The sequence below is a fragment of the Sus scrofa genome, chromosome 13, assembly GCF_054392235.1.
Source record: "Sus scrofa isolate SSC_HxYL_T2T_F1_AM1 chromosome 13, Sscrofa_HxYL_maternal_Yorkshire_Landrace_v2.0, whole genome shotgun sequence".
Lineage (NCBI taxonomy): Eukaryota > Metazoa > Chordata > Mammalia > Artiodactyla > Suidae > Sus > Sus scrofa.
The window spans coordinates 53,018,696-53,039,366 of record NC_139395.1 but is presented as its reverse complement, the minus strand read 5'-3'; the positions used below and the strand labels follow the sequence as shown (position 1 = coordinate 53,039,366).

At 39.4% G+C, this 20,671-nt stretch overlaps 1 protein-coding gene across 50 annotated transcripts in view; it reads left to right on the top strand.

The window, feature by feature from the left end:
- Nucleotides 1–20,671, top strand: part of ERC2 (ELKS/RAB6-interacting/CAST family member 2) — a 983,951-nt gene that overhangs the window by 165,959 nt on the left and 797,321 nt on the right. For 35 of the 50 annotated variants that reach the window (XR_014823366.1, XR_014823360.1, XR_002337958.2 and 32 more), the window contains exons 3-4: nt 12,708–12,731; nt 13,368–13,784. Coding sequence is in view for 17 of the 50 variants with exons in the window: in XM_021070728.2 (XP_020926387.1) it covers nt 12,708–12,731; nt 13,368–13,784 (441 nt within the window). In the remaining 33 variants the exon portion in view is untranslated. The remainder of the gene's footprint in view (nt 1–12,707; nt 12,732–13,367; nt 13,785–20,671) is intronic. The other 15 variants (XR_014823359.1, XR_002337959.2, XR_014823361.1 and 12 more) reach the window with 1 other exon arrangement.

Sequence of the window (20,671 nt, the reverse complement as noted above, 5' to 3'; positions counted from 1 at the left end):
ATGAGAATTGCTACTCCAGCTTTCTTTTGATTTCCATTGGCATGGAATATTTTCTTCCATTCTCTCACTTTCAGTTTGTATGTGTCCCTAGAACTGAAGTGGGTCTCTTGAAGACAGCATACATATGGGACTTGTTTTTGTATCCATCTGTGTCTTTTGGTTGGAGCATTTAGTCGATTTACATTTAAGGTAATTATTGATATGTATATGTTCTTATTGCTATTGTTAATTGTTTTGGTCTTTTTTCTTTCCTTCTTGTTTTCTCCTCTTGTGGTTTGATGGCTATCTTTAGTGCTGTGTTTGGATTGCTTTGTCTTATTTATGTATGTATCTATTGTAAATTTTCGGTGTGTTTGAATTGCTTTGTCTTATTTGTGTATGTATCTATTGTAAATTTTCAGTTTGCTGTTACCATGAGGTCTATATATACAAGATTGTTTTAAGTTGCTGGCCGCTTAGTTGCAAAGGAATCTCCAGTATCCTGCATTTATTTCCTCCTCTTCTCACGATTTCTGATTTTGGTAGCATATTTGTGGTGGATTATTTCCTAGCTTTACTATATGCTTGCCTTTACCGGTGAGCCTTGTCATTTGTAATTTTCTTGTTTCTCATTGTAGCTTTTTCTTTTCCATCTAGAGAAGTTCCTTTAGTATTTGTTGTAAAGCTGGTTTAGTGGTGCTGAATTGTCTTAGCTTTTGCTTGTCTGTAAAGCTTTTGATTTCTCCTTCAAATCTGAATGAGAGCTTTGCTGGGTAGAATATTATTGGTTGGAGGTTTTTTCCTTTCATCACTTCATTTGAATCATACCACTCCCTTCTGTCCTGCAGTTTCTTTTTTTCTTTTTCTTTTTCTTTTGGGCTGCACTGCAGCATATAGAAGTTCCAAAGCTAGGGGTTGAATCAAAGCTGCAGCTGCTGGCCTATGCCACAGCTGCAGCAGTGTTGGATCTGAGCCACTTCTGTGATCCACACCATGCCTCATGGCAACACTGGATCCTTAACCCACTGAGCAGGGCCAGGGATCAGACTCATGTCCTCATGGGTTCTACTTGGGTTCCTTACTGCCAAGTCACAATGGCAACTTTTGGCTTGCAGAGTCTCTGATGAATTCAGCTGATAAGCTTACTGGGGTTCCCTTGTATGTTATTTGTTGCTTTTGCCTAGTTGCTTTCAATATTTTCTCATTGTCTTTAATTTTGGTCAGTTTGATTAATATGTATCTCAGGGTATTCCTCCTTGGGTTTATTTTTTATGGTGTTTGTTGTGCTTCCTGGATTTGAGTGAGTGATTCCTTTCCCATGGTAGGGAAGTTTTTGGCTATTATCTCATCAAATATTTTCTCTGGCCCTTTCTCTTCCACCTGGCATCCCTGTAATGTGGATGTTGGTACATTTAAAGTTGTCCCAGAGTTCTCTTAGACTTAGAATTTCTTTTCCTTTATTTTTCTTTATTCTATTCCTCATCAATGATTTTTTCCGGTTTGTATTCCACCTCACTTATTCATTCTTCTGCTTCCTATATTCTGCTGTTGTTTCTTTCTAGTGAATTTTTTATTTCAGTTATTGTTTTTGGGATCTCTGCTTGCTTAATCTTTAAATCTTCTATTGCTATAATTTATCAATCTTTACCTCAAGCTTATTTCCAAGATCTTGAATCATCTTAACTATTATTAATCTAAAGTCTCTGTCATGGAGCTTGCTAATCTCCAGTTCACTTAGTTTTTTTTTTTTTTTTTTAACTTCTTTTTCTTTCATCTTGGTCATATTTCTCTGACTTTTCATTTCTTATAGCTTTTAGTGTGGTCTCCTTTTCCCAGCTATAGGGTTGTAGCCTCTCTTGCTTCTCATGTCTTGCCTCTTGTGGAGGAAATCGGTTCAGGAACTTGTTGCAGACTTCCTGATGGGAGGGACTGGTTCCTGCCCAGTAGTAAATGGAGCTGATTCTTGTCCCTCTGGCAGATGGGGCTTTGTCTCTGGGTGTGATTAAAGGCAGCTGTCTGCCTAGAGGACTTCAGGCAGCCTGTCTGCTGATGGGTGGGTTTGTGTTCCCACACTGTTTGTTGTTTGGCCTGGGGCTTCTCAACCCTGATGGGTGGGGCCAGATTTTTCCAAAATGGCCACCTCTAGGGGATTTCACACTGATGATTATTCTCAAAACTTCTACCTCCCAATGTCTTTCCCCCACTGGGAGCCATAGCTGCCCCTTGTTTACGCAGAGATCCTCCAAGATTTGCAGGTAGATCTGACCCAGGTTCTTTTGGAATCTCTGCTTTTCCCTGGCACCCAGTGCACATGAAAGCCCATGTACACACTCCTAGAGCAGAATCTCTGTTTCCACCAGTCCTGTGATACTCCTGTGTGCAAGCCCTGCTGGCCTCCAACACCAAATGTTCCAGAGGCTCCTCTTCCCAATACTAGACCCCCAGGTGTGGAAACCTGACTTGGGGTTTGAAACTCTCACTCCTGTTGGAGAGCCTGTGCAATATATTTTCCAGTCTGTGGATTGCCCACACAGTGGGTATGGAATTGCTTATAATGTGAAAACACCCCTTGTACTGCCTCAATGTGGCTTCTTCTTTGTCTTTAGGTGTAGGATATCTTTGTTGGTAGTTTCGAGTCAATTTTTTAATTTTTCTTTTTAGTGCCATACTTGTGGCATATGGAAATTCTCAGGCTAGGGGTCAAATTGGAGCTATAGCTGCTGGTCAATGCCACAGCCACAGCAATGCAAGATCTGAGCCACATGTGTGACTTACACTGCAGCTCACGGCAATGCTGGATCCTTAACCCACTGAGCTAGGCCAGGGATCGAACCCATATTCTCATGGATACTAATTGAGTTCATTTGTGCTGAGCCTAGTGGGAATACCCTATTTTGTTAGTGGTTATTCAGCAGTTGGTTGTAATTTCTTTGTTTTTGTGTGAGAAGGTCAGCTTAAATCCTTGTACTCTGCCATCTTAATCTCATCTCAACAAATAATCATTTCTTAAAGCAGTAATAGAGGTGAAGTTTATTTTGTTTTGTTTTTAAAGTCGACAGAATTGTTTCTCAAACCTGTATGTACCTACAGATTACCTGGTGGTCTTATTAAAATGCAGATTCTGATTCTGCAGGTCTGAGTGTGACCTGAGATTCCACCTTTATTACAAGAACCTGGTGATGCTGATGCTGCTGGCCCAAGGGTCACATTCTGAATAGCATGGAGGTCAGTTAGGCCCCTTTCCCAAGTGTGGAGTGACTCAAGGGGCAGAGACAAGCAGGGGACTACTTTAAGAAGAATATCTCCTCATGAAAACTTGAAGAGCAAGGGCTAGAGTTTGAGCACATCATGTAGGTCAGAGGTAGAGTTTGAGCAAATTTGTAGGTCAGGGAAAAATTAGTAGTTCAGTGTCTGCCACCCACCTATTTGAAATGGTATTAATTTGTTTTAAAAATACTTAGATGGCTAAATCTTAAAAATAAACATGGGGGGAGCAAAGAGGAGGTGAAAGGGAAGAAAATTGCAGTAAAAAATTTAAAATGTCATTTATACCTAAGATTTGCTAAGGAATTAAAATGAAAGAACTGTCCTCTAACTGCATGTGGATACTTTTTTATTATTAATAGTCAACTATTAATAATGGAAAAGTTTCCGTCTTAACAATTGTTTCTATTTTTGCATGTTTTGGGTTGCTTTGCTTTTTTTTTTTTTTTTTTTTGTCTTCTGCCATTTCTTGGGCCACTCCCACGACATATGGAGGTCCCCAGGCTAGGGCTCGAATCAGAGCTGTAGCCGCCGGCCTACACCAGGGCCACAGCAACGCAGGATCCGAGCCGCATCTGCAACCTACACCACAGCTCACGGCAACGCCGGATCCATAACCCACTGAGCAAGGCCAGGGATCGAACCCGCAACCTCATGGTTCCTAGTCGGATTCGTAACCACTGCGCCATGACGGGAACTCCTTGGGTTGCTTTTCTAAATACATTTAAAAAACATCAGTATTTCTGGGAGTTCCCATTGTGGCTCGGTGGTAATGAACCTGACTACTATCCATGGGGACCTGGATTTGATTCCTGGCCTCGCTCAGTGGGTTTAAGGATCCAGCGTTGCTGTGAGCTATGGTGTAGGTAACAGACATGGCTCAGATCCTGCCATTGCTGTGGTTGTGGCATAGGGTGGCAGCTGCTCCTCCGATTCAGCCCCTAGCCTGGGAACATCCATAGGCTGCACATTCGGCCCTGAAAAGCAAAAAAAAAAAAAAAATCAGTATTTCTTAAACTTTTATTTATTTCTTTATTTATCTGTAACCTGTTGCAGCATTGAAAGGTGTCAACATCAGGGCATGCTACTGTCCTTTAGTAGTTGCTTATATATTACTGGGTAATATTAGGGAAAGAACCCTGATCTTCAAAACAGAAATGGTTGGTATTCCCAAGGGCCCCTTGTAGAGTTATTTATGGACAAGTTAATGGGAAATCAATTTTACCCATCTTTGAGTTGGTCTTAAAACAACTGTTTCCTGTTTTCCCTTATTTAAAAAATACCAAAGTACTTAGCATTTTGTTTCCCACTGTTTTTGATGGTCAAAAACTTAAGTTTATTATGTTCATTTCTATGTCCAAATGGGAGGAGAAAGGAGAGACATTTTAATTCTGGGCCTCTAGCCACCACCACTTTCTCAACAGCAGTAATAACAGTGAACATTTATTTGTGTGCCAGGCTCTATGCTTCATGCTTTATGGGAACTTGTTCACTTGAGCATCTCATGTGCTCTTTGTGCAAATCATGTAATTCAGTTATGATGATTATTTTCTGTTTATGGATGAATAATTTGATGCTCAGAGTACCTAAGTAATTTGTCCAGGGTGACATAGGCTGTCATAGATAAGTGCAGGATTCAAAACCCAGCTTATCACTACTGCTGTTATAAGCCCAGACAAGTTTAGTCATTTTCTCCACATCATATAGGTGATTAGTAGCAAGGCTGAAATTAAACTTCAGTCCTTAACTCTCAGCTCAGAACAATATTCCAGTACTGTGCCACCTTATAGTATTGGTTTGTAATGAAAACCAGAACTCCTTGCTTACAAAAGCAACTGCCAAGAGGGCTTTCCCATGTATACTGTTTTTACTATTATCAATCTTGGCAAAATGTCACATATTATCAACCAAAGTGGATTTTGCAGTTATCACTTGACAGCGCATCTGTGTGAGGATCCCAGAATCCTGCTGCTTTGGTGCTTTTTTAAAAAAAAATCACCTATCAATATTCTTCATTACCTACATGCTTATTCTGTCTACCCTAAAGGAAAAAGCCCAAGACCATATGTCTAAATATTAATTTTTTATACCTTTCTCAGCAGAGCAACTCTTGTACAGAACACGGGCCACATGTTTTTAGCCAATGCCTGCTGTTTATCTTTTCATATACATGACACAGCGCATGGAAGGTTTAGAGCCACAAGGAGTGCTGCACATCCTGCACACAGGATTATGGAAAAAGGGATCAGAGAACTTGCCCTTAATATTTGAGTAGAGACAAACTGGAAAATGATAAATAGGAAAATAAAGTCACAAGAGAAGTAGAGCAGGCCAAGTTGTCTGCAAAGAGATTTTGTTTTCTTTGAAAGAGTTATGTTAAGCCCTTGCTTGAGAAGGAGTATGGATTTATTAAAAAAAAAAAAAGTTCAAGGCTTTTGGGTATAAGCCAATTCATATTTTTATATAGCTAAGAGACGGTTTTCATAGCAATGAAACACTAAACTGCTTTATAGTACAAAACTTTATCATTTTTTGTTTTTTCCCCATAGTGTGGAAAAGAGCTTAAGGTCACAAATTTTTTCAAATCTGCCAGGAACTCATATTTTCCATGTTTGGGGATAAGACATAGTAGATTCTAAACATCTGGCTAGTCCCTATTTAAATAATTGTGTGTTCCATGCACATTATACATATATAATTATATTTTCATTCTATTTACCTTTTTGTGTTTGAGACATTCTAAAATCTGGATTAGATTCTGACTCCAGTAGCTATTGGAAGTCCCTGTTTTAAATGTTGGCTAAGGAAAAGTATATTTTCCCTCCTTTTCTATATGAACTCAAATATGGCTTCGTTTCTTATATTTTCATTGTTCTCCTTTTTTCAACGTTGAATGACTATTGAAGCCTGTAAGAATTGTGCAAAATGAAGTTCTATAGTATGTTTAGATCGGGGGAGACTTCAGAATTGGCTGGAGTAAACTTCAATATTAGACCCTGGCCTGTATTTGCTAACGATGTGATTGCAGTCAAATCCCTTAAGCCAGCCCAATTTATTCTCTTTTGAAGTGGACATAGTTCTGGCAGCTTTGGAGCAGTTTTGTCAGACAAGTGAGCTAGTGGACGTGAAGAATTTTGAGTTTTGGGGCTGAGAACAGGAAAGAGTAATCGGAGGTCAAGGATATTCTTCCCACTCTCCCCTACCCCCAACTCCCCCCACCCCAACTACAGCAAAACAAAGAAGAGTGGAAACCAGCCTCATTGTTACCCTGTGCTGACCGGTGAGACAGTTTTCCTTCTAGTCTTTTTAACTTTCTGCCCATATTTTACTCATTATTTATTTGATGCATATTATGTGCTAGGCTTGGTGGTCTGATACAAATTTGGCCCAGAACCTGACCTTGAGAAACTCACTTTCTCTCTCTCAATCTTCCTCTCTGTCTCTCTCTCTTGGAGATTTTCCTTATTTTTTGTGTGAGCATAGCAGTGTTTTGAAAGATTTATTTGCCTTTATCTGACCGTTGAGTACTAGGACATCCTATCAGAAAATTAGCCTACCATAAAACCAGAAACAGAAGTCATTAGGACTTCCTTTATTGTCTGAGTCTTGGAATCAATTGGGCAGACTCATCTTTTTAGCTCCCATTCTGTTTACCTGTGTTTAATGGGCAAAACAATGATTTTAAACTTTTTTCTTTCTTTGGACTGGAGATAGGGCTAGCCTTTCCTATCCAGGGCAGAGTTCAACGTATGAAATTTAGGTGTGGGAGGAAAAGGTTAAAAAGTTCTGGTTTATAGGCCAGGTACCAGGATAAATATGATGTATTTTATTTGCACTCCTAGCAGAGTGACTGCAGAGAGAAGGTGGATGCCCTTTTGTTGCAGCTACTTTGACTGTTTTAGCTGAAAACAGCTTTGTTTTCTTCTGTGGTGTTCTCAGTGGTCAGCTGTGGAGAAGGAAGTTTGCATTTTGAGCTTAGATTTCTTTGAGGACAGCTAGAGGATGATCCTACTATCAGGGTGGGGAGTAAAAAACTTTCTGAATATTCATCCAACCAGGTTCACTTTTGTGCTTGAAGGGAATTAGGTGTTCCAAGTTGATAGCAGGTTGATTGGGACCCTGGTGATGTCTCATCCTGATGCAAATGGATATTGGAAGGGATTTTCTCTCCTAATGTGCAGTGGGGTGGAAGCAAGAGGAGTGGTTGAGGCTTTGGGAAGCTGAGACCACTGTGATGACTGGGAGATTGCAGAGAAATGGCCCTAGAACACAGCCTTAAAATTTGCTTGTTTGTAGGTACTTGATGCAGGTAACAAACTGAAAGGAATGCCCTTGGCTATTGATCTAGTGAAGTTTAAGTGGCTGCTTCAAAGAAATGTGCTTTCATGGTTGAGAAGGGAAAGACGATTCAATTTGAAGGAATTGGATAATCAAGGAATGGAGGAAATTGAAAAAGTGTGTATCTTTTAAAAATTTTTTTTTTTTTTTTTACTTTTTAAGTCTTTTGACCTTTATAGAAAGTACTTTTGGCTTTGCCAGAGTTTTCACCTGTACTATTGTATCCTGATCTTTAAGAGTTATTGTTTTTTAAAATTGAGCTTGTCTTCTGATAGCTACATAGAAGCTATTACTACTTTTGCAAGGACTTAGAATGGCGGTCTAAATAAATTACCCTTGGAGTATCCCAGGCTATTTAACTACTGGGTAGGACTGGTGATGCAGAGGTTAAATGATTTAGCTTATCTCTCATCCTCTCAATAAAAGACACCACTGCCTTTTCCTAAGTTGTCAAAGCGGAGAGCCCCACCCCCTTTTGGTCTACTCTTAGGGTTATTGGAATACATACCAGGATGGAGTCCAGGATCCCAGAAACCAACATCCTGGATTTGGCAATGTATGTGTGCTCTTGGGCCTGTCAATTAACCTTCGTGGATCTGATTTTCTCATATATAAAACGAAGTTAACAAGCTAAACTTTAAGACCTCTTTGAGCTCTAAGAATGCTGATACCATGCCATCGGCGTGTCAGGTGGGTTTTATCTTTTAGAATGTGGGTTTTTGTGCTGTTCTCACAGCAGCAAACCCTATCCTATCCTCGTTGGTATAATCGATTACTGTTTACCTGTTACTTTTAAGAGCTTTATATGTATTAACTCACTTAATCCTTATAATAACCTTATGCAGTAGGAATTATTACTCTCTCACTTTTCCAAATAAGAAAATTGAGACAGAGAGGATATTAATTTCAGTGGGTTATTTATTAAAAGTGCTGTTACTTTATTTTAAAATTGAAATTGTCTATGTTAAATATCCAACTAGATATAGATATATGGTAAATAATTTTTGAAACTTGATTGAGTTGACTCTTTAAAACAATGAGGGGAAAGAGAAGGGGAGAGATTGTTTTAAAATTTCTCCCCATCCTATGAAGCAGAAAGATTATCAGTGTTCTACGAGGTACATTCATTTTGCTCAAGGATCCATTTTTAGAAATAAAGAGATTCCTGCTTATCTTTTTTTTTTTTTTTTTTTTTTTTTTTGTCTTTTTGCTATTTCTTTGGGCCGCTCTCACGGCATATGGAGGTTCCCAGGCTAGGGGTCGAATTGGAGCTGTAGCCACCGGCCTACGCCAGAGCCACAGCAACGCGGGATCTGAGCCACGTCTGCAACCTACACCACAGCTCATGGCAATGCCGGATCGTTAACCCACTGAGCAAGGGCAGGGACCGAATCCGCAACCTCATGGTTCCTAGTCGGATTCGTTAACTACTGCGCCATGACAGGAACTCCAAGATTCCTGCTTAAATATTTTAAAAGAGAATGGCTTGCTCAGTGGGTTAAGGATCCGGTGTTGCCGTGAGCTGTGGTGTAGGACGGTGGCTACAGCTCCGATTTGACCCCTAGCCTGGGAACCTCCATATGCCGCAGGAGCAGCCCAAGAAATGGCAAAAAGACCCCCCCCTCCCCCCGCCAAAAAAAAAAGGAGTTTCCGTCGTGGCGCAGTGGTTAACGAATCCGACTAGGAACCATGAGGTTGCGGGTTCGGTCCCTGGCCTTGCTCAGTGGGTTAACGATCTGGCATTGCCGTGAGCTGTGGTGTAGGTTGCAGACGCGGCTCAGATCCTGCGTTGCTGTGGCTCTGGCGTAGGCCGGTGGCTATAGCTCCGATTCGACCCCTAGCCTGGGAACCTCCATATGCCGCGGGAGCGGCCCAAGAAATAGCAAAAAGACAAAAAAAAAAAAAAAAAAAAAAAAGAGAGAGAGAGAGAGAGAATGGAAATACATGATATGTGAATTTGAGAAATTTTTGAACACTAAATTTTAGGTTGATTTATCAGACTGGTCATGCTTAGATCATTCAGTCTACCTGGAAAATAAATTTTACTTCTTAATAAATGTGCAACATGGAAGTATGTATCATGACAACTTCTGAATAAGGAATAGCTTGGTTAGTATTTAATTTTAAGAATTTCTGTAACTGTCATAATTGCCTGCCCATCTCACCACTCCTGCCCACCTCCCTATTCTTTATTTCAGCCATCCTGAAGTATTTATGCCAATTCAGAGGTCAGATGGTATAGCGATTCATGCAGGGGTGCTGAAGTCAGACTACCTGGATGAACACCTGGTTGTGCCACTTGACTAGCTAGGTGACTTCCTGCAAGTTACTTAACCACACTGGCCCTCCATTTTCTCATTTGTTAAATGGATATCATAATAGTGGTTACATGACTGAGAAATTGTGAAGAAATAAAAAACTTAGAACTGGGCCTGGCTTGTGGTAGGGGCTATAGAGATTTTTGCTGTTACTGTTCCATAATAGGTCTGGTCTGTCTTTGCCTCTGGGGTTTTTTACTTTATTTACTATTTCCATCATTCTCCACAGGCTTAACTTTCATTTATTCTTGAAGACAAAGCTCAGTAGTAGCTCTTGGTTTAGGGTATTTTCTTACATGTGTCCAGCCTGGGTTACATTCTCTTTGCATTTCTAACCACATGGCTATGACTTCTATTGTATTGCCACTATCGATTTATTTGTCCACATGGATTGGGAGCATGGACCATTTCTTTTCCTTTGTTTTCTATTTTGATATTTCAGGAGTATAGAAAGACACTGGGTAAATGCATATTGAATAATTAAGTGGATTGATTTTTCCCTCCATTCCTCTCTCCTCATTCTTCTTTTCTACTTTCCTTTCTACCAAACTTCCTCCCTCCTTTTGCCCTCAAACCTAGCACTTGATGCATTATCTGAATTACTCCTCACAGAAACTCTATGAGGTAGGTATTATGATTATCCCCGTTTTGCAGGTTTGGAAGCAAAGGATGAGGGCAGTAGGCAACTGGCTCATCCAAACCTTTAACAGAGTTATCTTCCATTGTTGCTGTTTTGCTCAAAGCATTTTGGCAGTTAAATTAATTAATTAATTAATTATGATTTTTCCATTATAGTTGATTTTTTTTTTTAAATTCCCTACTGGCTAGTTTATGTGAACTGCATTAGAAAGTCAGTCTTATTTTTGGTCACTCTCAGAAAAGGTGATTTCCAGTGTGATCATCCTGATTCCTCATGTTTGTCTCCATGTAAACTTGGATTGTCTCAGAAACCCAAGCCATGTTCAAAGGGCAAAGATTTGCCAGTGTCAAGAATGTTTAAAATGATTTGAGGACAGTTGCAGACTCCCAAGAGGCTTGGCAACAGCCACGTCAGTGGGCTGAAGACGGTTGATACTCCTATGGACTTTGTTTTGCTGTGGTTTAGGGATGGTTGGCTGGTGGAGGGGGACCACATCATCTTATGACCCCACCTAATGTTTTCTTTTGTGACACTTGTATTGAAATATAATTCATGAACCATACAGTACACCCATTTAACATGTAAAATTCATTTGTTTTTGGAATATTTACAAAGTTGTGCAACCAACAACACCACCACTAAGTCCAGAACATTTTCATCACCCTCAAAAGAAACACTTTAGCAGTCATCTTCCATTCTACCCAAACCCGCCTGATAATCATCAGTTTATTTCTGTCACTGGACCTGGTTGTGCCATATTTTATGTACTCTTTCATCAGTTGATTGACATATAGGTTGTTTCCACTTTCTGGCTACTATGAATAATGGTGCTATGAATATTTGTGTATGAATCAACTTCTGAATAGATAAAGATAATGTGGTATATCCCTGTAATGGTAATATTCATCTATATTAAAATAGAACGAAATATTGATACATGCTATAACATAGATGAACCTTGAAAACATGCTAGTGAAAGAAAGAAATCACTAATTGCATGATTCCATTGGTATGGAATGTCTAGAATAGGCAAACCCATAGAGAAAGAAAGGAAATTAATGGTTACTAGGGCCTGGGGTAGGGAGAAGGGATGGGACATGACTTCTAAAGGGTACAGAGTTTCTTTTGGGGATGATGAAAATGTTCTAAAATTATTTGTTTATGGTTGTACAACTTTTAACTATACTAAAAAGCACTGCATTTTACATTTTACTGGGGTGAATTATATATATAACAGCTGTTTACTTTGAATTCAGTACCATGGCACGTATTGTGACACACACCTGAGAAAGAGTAGTTGTTTGCCATGCTCTAGGAATTTCTCAATGGATTTTCCTAAATGGAAAGTTTGGGTGGACACCAATGAAAAGTTTAATAAAAGTATCACTTGGTGCTAGTTTCTGGATACAGGCCACACTCAAAAAAATCTCAATCTCTCTGTGGAATTCAGAAGGGTTTCCAAATGTGGACTGCTCCAATATTTATGTAACTTAGATAGGGTATTATCCATTCCTTATAATACCGAGAGTTCCCTTCAGGCAGGATCTAGGCCCCCCCTTAGGTTCATCTTGATTCCCATATTTGTCATTGTGTCTGATCTGCACCAGGGAAACGTGTTTGGTGAATGGATGAGTAACTCTGTTTTGGAAGCCTCCTGCCTTCTTCCTTCCTTCAGTTTATAGCTGCCTGTTTTCATTAGCCTGGGGGTTGCCCCTGTGGGGAGGGTACTGCTGAATTCACCAGCTGTCTTCATACAAGGGTTTCTTTTTTCACCACTGGTAACTACAGCACTTCACTCTGATTTTGGTTAAAATATTGACCTGGAATGATAGGGGGGTACTTCTGGAGTGTTGTGTATTCCTCCCTGGTAATATACCTAAGATATTGGGTTCCTGGGTCAGTGAGATTTAAATAAACAAAAGGTAGAATAAACCTCACTTTATTTTCTTTTCTAAAATCACATTTATGAAGCATTGATATAAATTCTATGTAGCTTATGGGCCTTTGCTGTAATAAGAAATCGCTTTTCTTTTTCTTTTTTTTTCTCTGTGAAGGTACTTTATGTTGATTAAGTTCTTTCTGTTAAATATCCTTGCTTGCACTGGACTTTTCTTTGTGTTGATTTTTGCTTCATTTTTTTTTTTTTTTTCATTTCCCACGCTGTTCAGTTACTGGATGCCAGAAGAACCAAGGTTTGTCCACTCTTTGCGGCTCGTTCATTTTGCTCTGCATAGCCTCACTTTCTCCTGTGTATGAGTGTGTTTGTCTCTGTCTGCATTTGTTCCCTTTTGCTTGCAGATGCAGTAATCCTGTTTACTAAACCTTTTCACAGCTTTATTTGTAAAAAATAAAGTCCTCGTTTGTGTCTACTTGTAGTGGATGCTATTATTTTTATTTTTAAACAAACATGCATTTATCACAGAAAATAACAGTAGAATAAAGAGCACCCTAGGAAACAAGGAATACTGATTCTGGAGCATTGTGGATGTAAAGAAGGCGTGTTTGTGAAAGTTTCCCTCTAACCCTTTCCAATTCCTAAATTAAAACTCTGTAGATGTATAATTTACCTTGTGACTGACACTAATATACTGTTTTCTGTGTATGTGTACATTTCTCTTATGACATTCAAAAAGTATCATTGAATTAATTCCCCCTCTCCATGTAATGTGCCATGCTTCCGAAGTCACCCTGGAGGACTTCGCAGCTGGCCCTCTGGACCTCATGATTAACATTCCATTTCATAGTGTGGTAGCAGCAAATAGCAGTTGGCATTTCCATTGACTTTTCCCCCTTCTTTCTCCTCTCCTGCTGTGTCTTTCTCATCATAGCACCTGCAGTTGACAATCCAGGCCCTTCAGGATGAGCTGCGAACCCAGAGAGACCTCAACCACCTCCTGCAGCAAGAGAGTGGCAACCGAGGTGCAGAGCACTTTACCATTGAACTGACTGAGGAGAACTTCCGGCGGCTCCAAGCCGAGCACGACAGGCAGGCTAAGGAACTATTCCTATTGAGGAAGACCTTGGAGGAGATGGAGCTGAGAATTGAAACGCAGAAACAGACCCTTAATGCCCGAGATGAGTCAATTAAAAAACTTCTTGAGATGTTGCAAAGTAAAGGTTTGCCGTCCAAAAGTCTTGAGGATGACAATGAACGGACGCGGCGGATGGCAGAGGCTGAGTCTCAAGTCAGCCATTTGGAAGTGATTTTAGATCAGAAAGAGAAGGAAAACATACATCTTAGAGAGGTAAGATCACTTTTTCTCATTCCCCAAAGCAATATTTTACAACTTAAAACATGTTAAATATGTTATCAAGATATTTTCACAGGTTGGAAGATATCTATAGCCTTAACAAAATTCTTTTTGTCATCTGTTTTATAACCTTCCTATCTAGTTATCACCTTTAAACTGAAATTTTGCATTAGTCTTTTTTTCCCTCTGTTAACCACACATATGTTCCATTATTATTCAACACGTATTCAGGATCCAAGTGTGTGCAACACATGTCAACTCTAAGGTGGTTTACAGTTGCTTTCCTACAAATGGCCATTGTTTCAGGGCCTTTTAAATACAGTTACTATTTAAGTTTTAAATGTTTACCAAATATCCTCTTTTTAAAGGGGCAAAATGATTAGTTGATTAGCAAAACAATGATTATAAGTACTTTTATATCTGAATTTGGGATAAGATTTTTAGAAAGTAAAGCCTAAGGATGTTTCTGGAAAGAATGGTAAAATGTGCAGACCAATTTTGAATGTTTAGGTAATCTTTGCCTGCATTTATATTCATGTAGGACAGAATGTTCCAGGTTTTCTGAGTATGTGTTTTGCACTTAGTGAATTAAATCATTTGAAGTCCCTCAGAGGCAGCCTCTTTGGCTTGCCACCATCATTGAAAGTTGGGATGCTCAGATATCTGAGAATATGTGGTTGGATAGATCTTAGAAAGAATGTGGGTGACAGCCAAGGTTTGAAATTTTTACAGCAGTTTCTTGCCACTATGGTAGATAGGGATCTCAGAAGTACCACACAGGCAAAATGCTGTGGCAGACACAGATCTCACAGAAAATTGGAATCAATGAAATGGCATTGAGTATATTTTCAAAATATTCTGTAACCATAAATAAAAATTCCAGAAGACATTTGCTTTCAGACCAGACTAGATTTCCTGGCCATTATATACATTTTCAGATGGGCAGCCTTTCCAGTGAGTCACTTTTTTGGTTGTTCAGAAAACGTGGCTTCCATGTTGGGAATTGCTAATGCAGATGCTACTAGGAGTTTTCTCTGACAGAGATTGTATTTGCCTACCACATTTGAAAGGACTTGTATTTTCAGGCTTAATATCTTCCATGCTTATTCTCCTTTGTTTTGTTTTCATGAGACCTTAGGTATGTATTTGGGAAATCATATGGATTGGTTTTACCTTGAGACACTTCAAAATATGTTTTATTGGGTCTAGTCTTCCAATCCACATTCCAAGAGAGTGAATGTGGTGGCAAGGCTTCTAAGATGGCCCCAATGATCCCTACCTCTTGGAATTCATATGCTTATGTAATTCCCTCTCCTTGAGTATAGGCTGAATCTAGTGACTTGCTCCTAAGTAAGAGAATGGCAAAAGTAATGGGATGCCAGTGTCACTTCTACAATTAGGCTACATAAAACTGTTAATTATATCTTGTAGGACTCTATTGCCTTCTCAGCTTACATGCTTCCCCCCCACCCTTTTTGTGACTGCACCTGTGGCAAATGGAATTTCCTGGGCTAGGGGTCAAATTAGAGCTGTAGCTGCTAGCCTTTGCCACAACCATGGCAACACTGGATTTGAACTGCACATACAACCTCTGTCGCAGCTTGCAGCAACGTTAGATCCTTAACCCATTGAGTGAGGCCAGGGATTGAAATCACATTCTCATGGACACTTGGTCGGGTTCTTAACCTGCTGAGCCACGACAGGAGCTCTGTTTGCTTTGATGAAGCAAGCTGCCATGGTGGAGAGGACCATGTGGTAAGGAACTGAGAATAACCTCTAGCTGATACCCAGGGAGGCAATGGGACTCTCACTTAAACAGCCACAAAGACCTGAAAACTGCCAGGAATCACTTAGTAAGCTCGGAAGTGGATCTTTTCCCCATTTGAGTCTTTGAGTAAGATGACAGGTGCTGGGCGGACAGGTGCTGGGCTGACAGGTGCTGGGCTGGTGCTGAACTTGATTGCAGCTTTCTGAGAGATGGTGAAGCGAAGGACCCAGCTGAGCAATGCCCAGATTCCTGATCCACACAAACTCTGAGATAATACCTGTGTATTGTTTTAAGCTGCTAAATTTTGGGCTGATTTGTTACACAGTGATATTAGTGATAGCTAATACAGTGGTGGAGAAACCAATCTCTTCCTGTCTTACTACATAGAGTTTCCATTTAGTTTATAGAAGAGAAGTAATGATTACTGGCATATCATCATTGCATGTAGAGTGTCTGTGGATTCTGAGATTTTGGTTGTGTTATCTCAAAACTGTGGTTGGTAGATTTCTATAGTTGGAAAAAAAAACCTGCTGCTTTATTTTGGGTGCCAAGGGATCATGTTGCATGTATAGCAAGACTGTGGTACAAGAGAAACCTTCATCTGTAGCATTGACCTTCACTCCATGTTGGATCTTGGGGCAGGATAGAGTCGCTCTTCTTTTTTATTAGATTCTGCTCATTGTTAGCAATTAATACATGGCGCCTTGATCCTATTGTAGAAAGCTTCATTTAAATGGATCTAAACATAATTTGGTTGATATTTTATGAGATCAGTTGGTCTTCACAGTGATCTGACATGAATATACATCATGTTTAGACATTTAAACATTAGTCTAAGAGTCCATAGAGAATGGTACAGAAAATGTAGCCCAAAAAATCCAACTATTTTGTTAATGGAACAAAGTCAGTGGATAGCCCTTATCTTGGCTCATCAAGAAGGGAAAATGTGGAAAAAGGTGCCTATAAAAAAAATCTTATTTTAAACTCAAACTCAGCAAACAAGTTTGGAAAGCCTGAAAAGGCCTTTCTCAAGAGAGAGAGATGATAATGGCTTTCGAGAGCCATTTGTTACATTTCTAGGAATTTCATGAACGGGCTTGTAAATCATTTATAGCTTGGAATTGTGGGCATATTTACACCATGGAAATTGGCAAATGCTCCTCTTAGGGTCTACTTATCCTCTTCACCCCATCCCTGAAATCTCACTTACCAATATACCTCTGAATAAATGTTATGAAATGTTTACCCAAAATATAGCAGGAAGAGTCAAGTTAAATAGTGTAAGAATTATGATTATGAATGCCTTCACCATTCATTGTTCATCAAAAGTTTTCATAACATCATCTAGCTAGAAGTTTATGTTAGGCACTATGAAGAGTGCTTCACATTTGTCTTTCTTATGATAATCTGTAGTTGTATCTATGTTACTGTGAATGACATCATTTTGTTCTTTTTTATGGCTGAGTGGTATTCCATTGTATATATGTACCACATCTTCTTAATCCACTGATCTCTTGATGGACATCTAGGTTGTTGCCATGTGTTCACAATTGTGTATGGTGGTACTTTTAACATAGAGTGAATGTATCTTTTTGAAATAAGAGTGCTTTACATTGATTCACAGTTAATTCTCACAGCCTCATTTATTCATTCACTCATTGATTTATTCATCCATCCACCCACCCATCCATTCTGTGACTACTTATGTTTTGGGATAGAGTAACTGATGAAGTTTGAGTTCATGGGTACATATTTTATTGAGGTGAAACAGATAGCAGTTTAATAGTTAAACAGAGAGTTATCATGAGGAAAAGAAGATAAAGTAGTAGTGACCTGGGTGGGGCTAACTTCATATTGCATAGTCAGGGAGGGTCTCTGGGAGGGGGACATTGTGAACTTGATAAAAAGTAATCAGCCATCTAAGGCACTGAGAAAAAAAAATTTCTAACTTGATGGAAAGGCCTATTCTTAGGAGTTGGTGCCATTATTTTGCATATATTTGCCTGGAAACTGAGGGACAAATGACATGAAGAAGCTTGCCTAATGTTTCACAGCTAAGAAGTTGTAAAGCTGGTATTTAAATTAGGCTGCATCCAGAGTCTCAGCTCCTTAACTATTTCTTATATCCCTTTTCAGAAGAATCTTTCTCAAATTATATTTCACAGAACAGCCATTTTGTGGAATATTGATATGTGTTGTGAGAGACAAAGGGCTGCAAGGCCAAATGAACTTGGGGAAAATGTTGAATCCCATAGAGCTTATTGCGGGACTCTGAGACTCTCAAGTATGCAAATGTACGTCAGTCATTTCCAAGAAGAGGACAAAGGAAAGCAGAGCTTCTTAAACTTATTTGATTTGTTTTTTCTTGTTACACTGATGTTCTTTGTGGAACAATTTGGAAAAATGCTATACTAGAACATAAAAATTGTGCTTTTAATTTGTGACCTATAAAATATGTAATATACAAATAGTTGTTTCCCATGGCCAAAAAACTGGGTAATTTCCTCCATTAGTTATTCTAGAAGGCAAAGTTTATTGTAAGCTGTTTCCATGTTCTCTATTGAGTTTTAGAATGTTTGTTCTCCTGTCAGGGTTTTTTTTTTTTTTAGTGGAAAAAATGTGGCTGACTGATGTTGGTATTGAACTGGTAAGAATAACCCAGCTTGAATAAAGAAGTTTCCTGACCTCTGTTAATTTAAATGAATCTAAAACAGGATTTAAAATATACTTGAGGTTTTAAGTTCAGTGTGTTCCTGATTTCTTTTTCATTTTGCACGATTCAACCCAGTTGGGGCTGAATGGTGTAATGCTGGGGAATGGAGTGCTAGTGGTTTTATGATTCATTCTCAGGCAGAGGTGTTGGACCTCATATAAACCCCATCTCCTGGAATACTGGCCTTGTTTAGCTTATTGTTTCAGGAGATTTAGAATTGGCAGGAGTTGCACATGGGGAGGGACAAGTTGCTTTAGTATCTTGTTATCTTTCAGTGGTCTGGAAAAGGCTGAGGGTGAAACCACTTCTTTGCCTGGCAGGAAACAACAACAAAAAGATTATGATCTCAGCTTATTTGGAAGACTAGAACTGTTGCCCAAGAACTGCAGTTGACAGGCTAATGTGAGCTGAAGTGTTGGCTGAAGTGCAGCATTACTCACTAGTGTCGTCTGATGCTTTTGGATACAGGTTGATTTGATAAGACATTGTTTGATGTGGTAATAGTTTACCTTGTTCTCTAGCTTTTTCTACAGAGAACACATTGTTCCATATAAAGGTTTTAGTAATCAGGTACCCAAAATACTACTGATCTCATTAAAGAAAAAGTGGGTTTATATGCTAGGATCCTCCTATATTCATTCTCTTTAGTATTTTCTTGGCTGATCCTTCGAAGAGAGTCAGGAGACTTTGAATTATTTACTGTAAGATGTTTGAAGGGAAAGGATGTATGTTTTGCTGCCATGCTTGTTGATCTCCTATGCTAATCCCCATGGGCAGCTTGCCTGTCTTTGAAAGGAAGGGCAGAAGAGCACTCAAATCATTGAGGGGCCACAATTGCTACTAACCCAGCCCATGAGATATTAGGCCTGGGTGTCCCTCCATGTTGTTAGGGGGCAGGGAGGAGGAGGGCAAGGCAATATGAATTCTTGGTCTCCTCATTTATCCAGGTTGTGCCTAGGCCAGTGAGGGAGCCACCAAGGTAAAGTTGATGACCTAGAAGTTCTTGAGCTCATAAACCTTTTACTGATAGTTGAAACCTCCCCTGTATAATCTTTGCCCAAACTAATCTCCACCCTATTTCCCCTTCTCTCAAAACCATATGGCCTCTTTCTCTTTTACACACGCTTTCTCTAATTCTGCTGGCTGAGCTATGATTTTGCTGTTGCAGGCATTTCTAATTCTGACTCTACAAATTATACATTCTATTTTGACCAAGAAATCTTATCACAGAAAATATTCCCAAACACAAATGACCATATAAACGTAACATCTTACTTTCTTTTGCAAGAGTTTTATATATATATTAAACATATATAATAGAACCTAAAAATTGCTCCCTATTTTAATAAAGTAAGCTTTTAACCTAATCAGTACATTCCATCAGTATTCCCAGGCCTCAAATATTGCCTGCAAGATGCTCAGTAAATATTTAAAGGGTGAAAAATAGCTTAAAAATACCTTGAGAATTATCCGGTGGTTTATTTTGTCAATATTGGAGAAGCTATAGTTGTAAAAGCACCATATTCTTTTTGTTTTCTCTGTCATTGCTCTATGTTTGGAGTGGAACAGTGGCTTTGAGAGTAAGCTTAACTGGAGGTTCTGTTTTTTCAAAATGTGTTGAATATCATTGGGCACATGTTGAACATCCATATGCAGGATGCTGTGGGAGCATCCATGGAAAGTTTATAGTCTTGTTCAGGGGTTCAGATGGGTAATAAGAGAAATAGCTCACACTTATTGAGGCTTATTCCATGATAGATGCTGTACTAAGGGAAGACTGTTGTCATCATCCCCAATACATAGTTAAGGAAACTGAGGTACAGAGTTAAGTATCAAGCATTGGATACACAATCAGAACCCAGGAAATCTGGCTCCAGGGTCTATACTTGTCACCACTATACACTGCTATACTAAATACTACTATTTCTTGGGGTGGTATACTAAGAGGACCTCAAGTGGCACCTAAATGCTGTGTAGCTTAGATGTAGGAGAGCTGGCAACTGGTTTCATACCTGATAAACCTGGTCTTCAGAGGCAGGAAGAACTTGAACATATAGGGGTGGTGGAGAAACATGATTGGAGAAGAGATGGTTGAGCCAAGCATTAGAAGGGAGAACTGTGGTGTGTTTTGGTCATAGTGAGTTTGGAGCAGCTGGAGCTTTATCTGTCAGGAGAGAAAGGAAATAAAGCGGAATGAGTGTTTGAGGTCAGATTACTGAGGGCTCTGAGCATGTGACGTAGGAGATTGGTCTTTACTTGGTAGGCTCTGGGCAGCTTTTGAAGGAATTTTCCCTGGAGAATAGAATGATCAGAAAAGATTGTTAAGTACTAATTGGTAGTGTATTGGCTAGAAAGATTCTAAAGGCATGGAGATAGGTTAGAAGGATACCACTGTTGTTC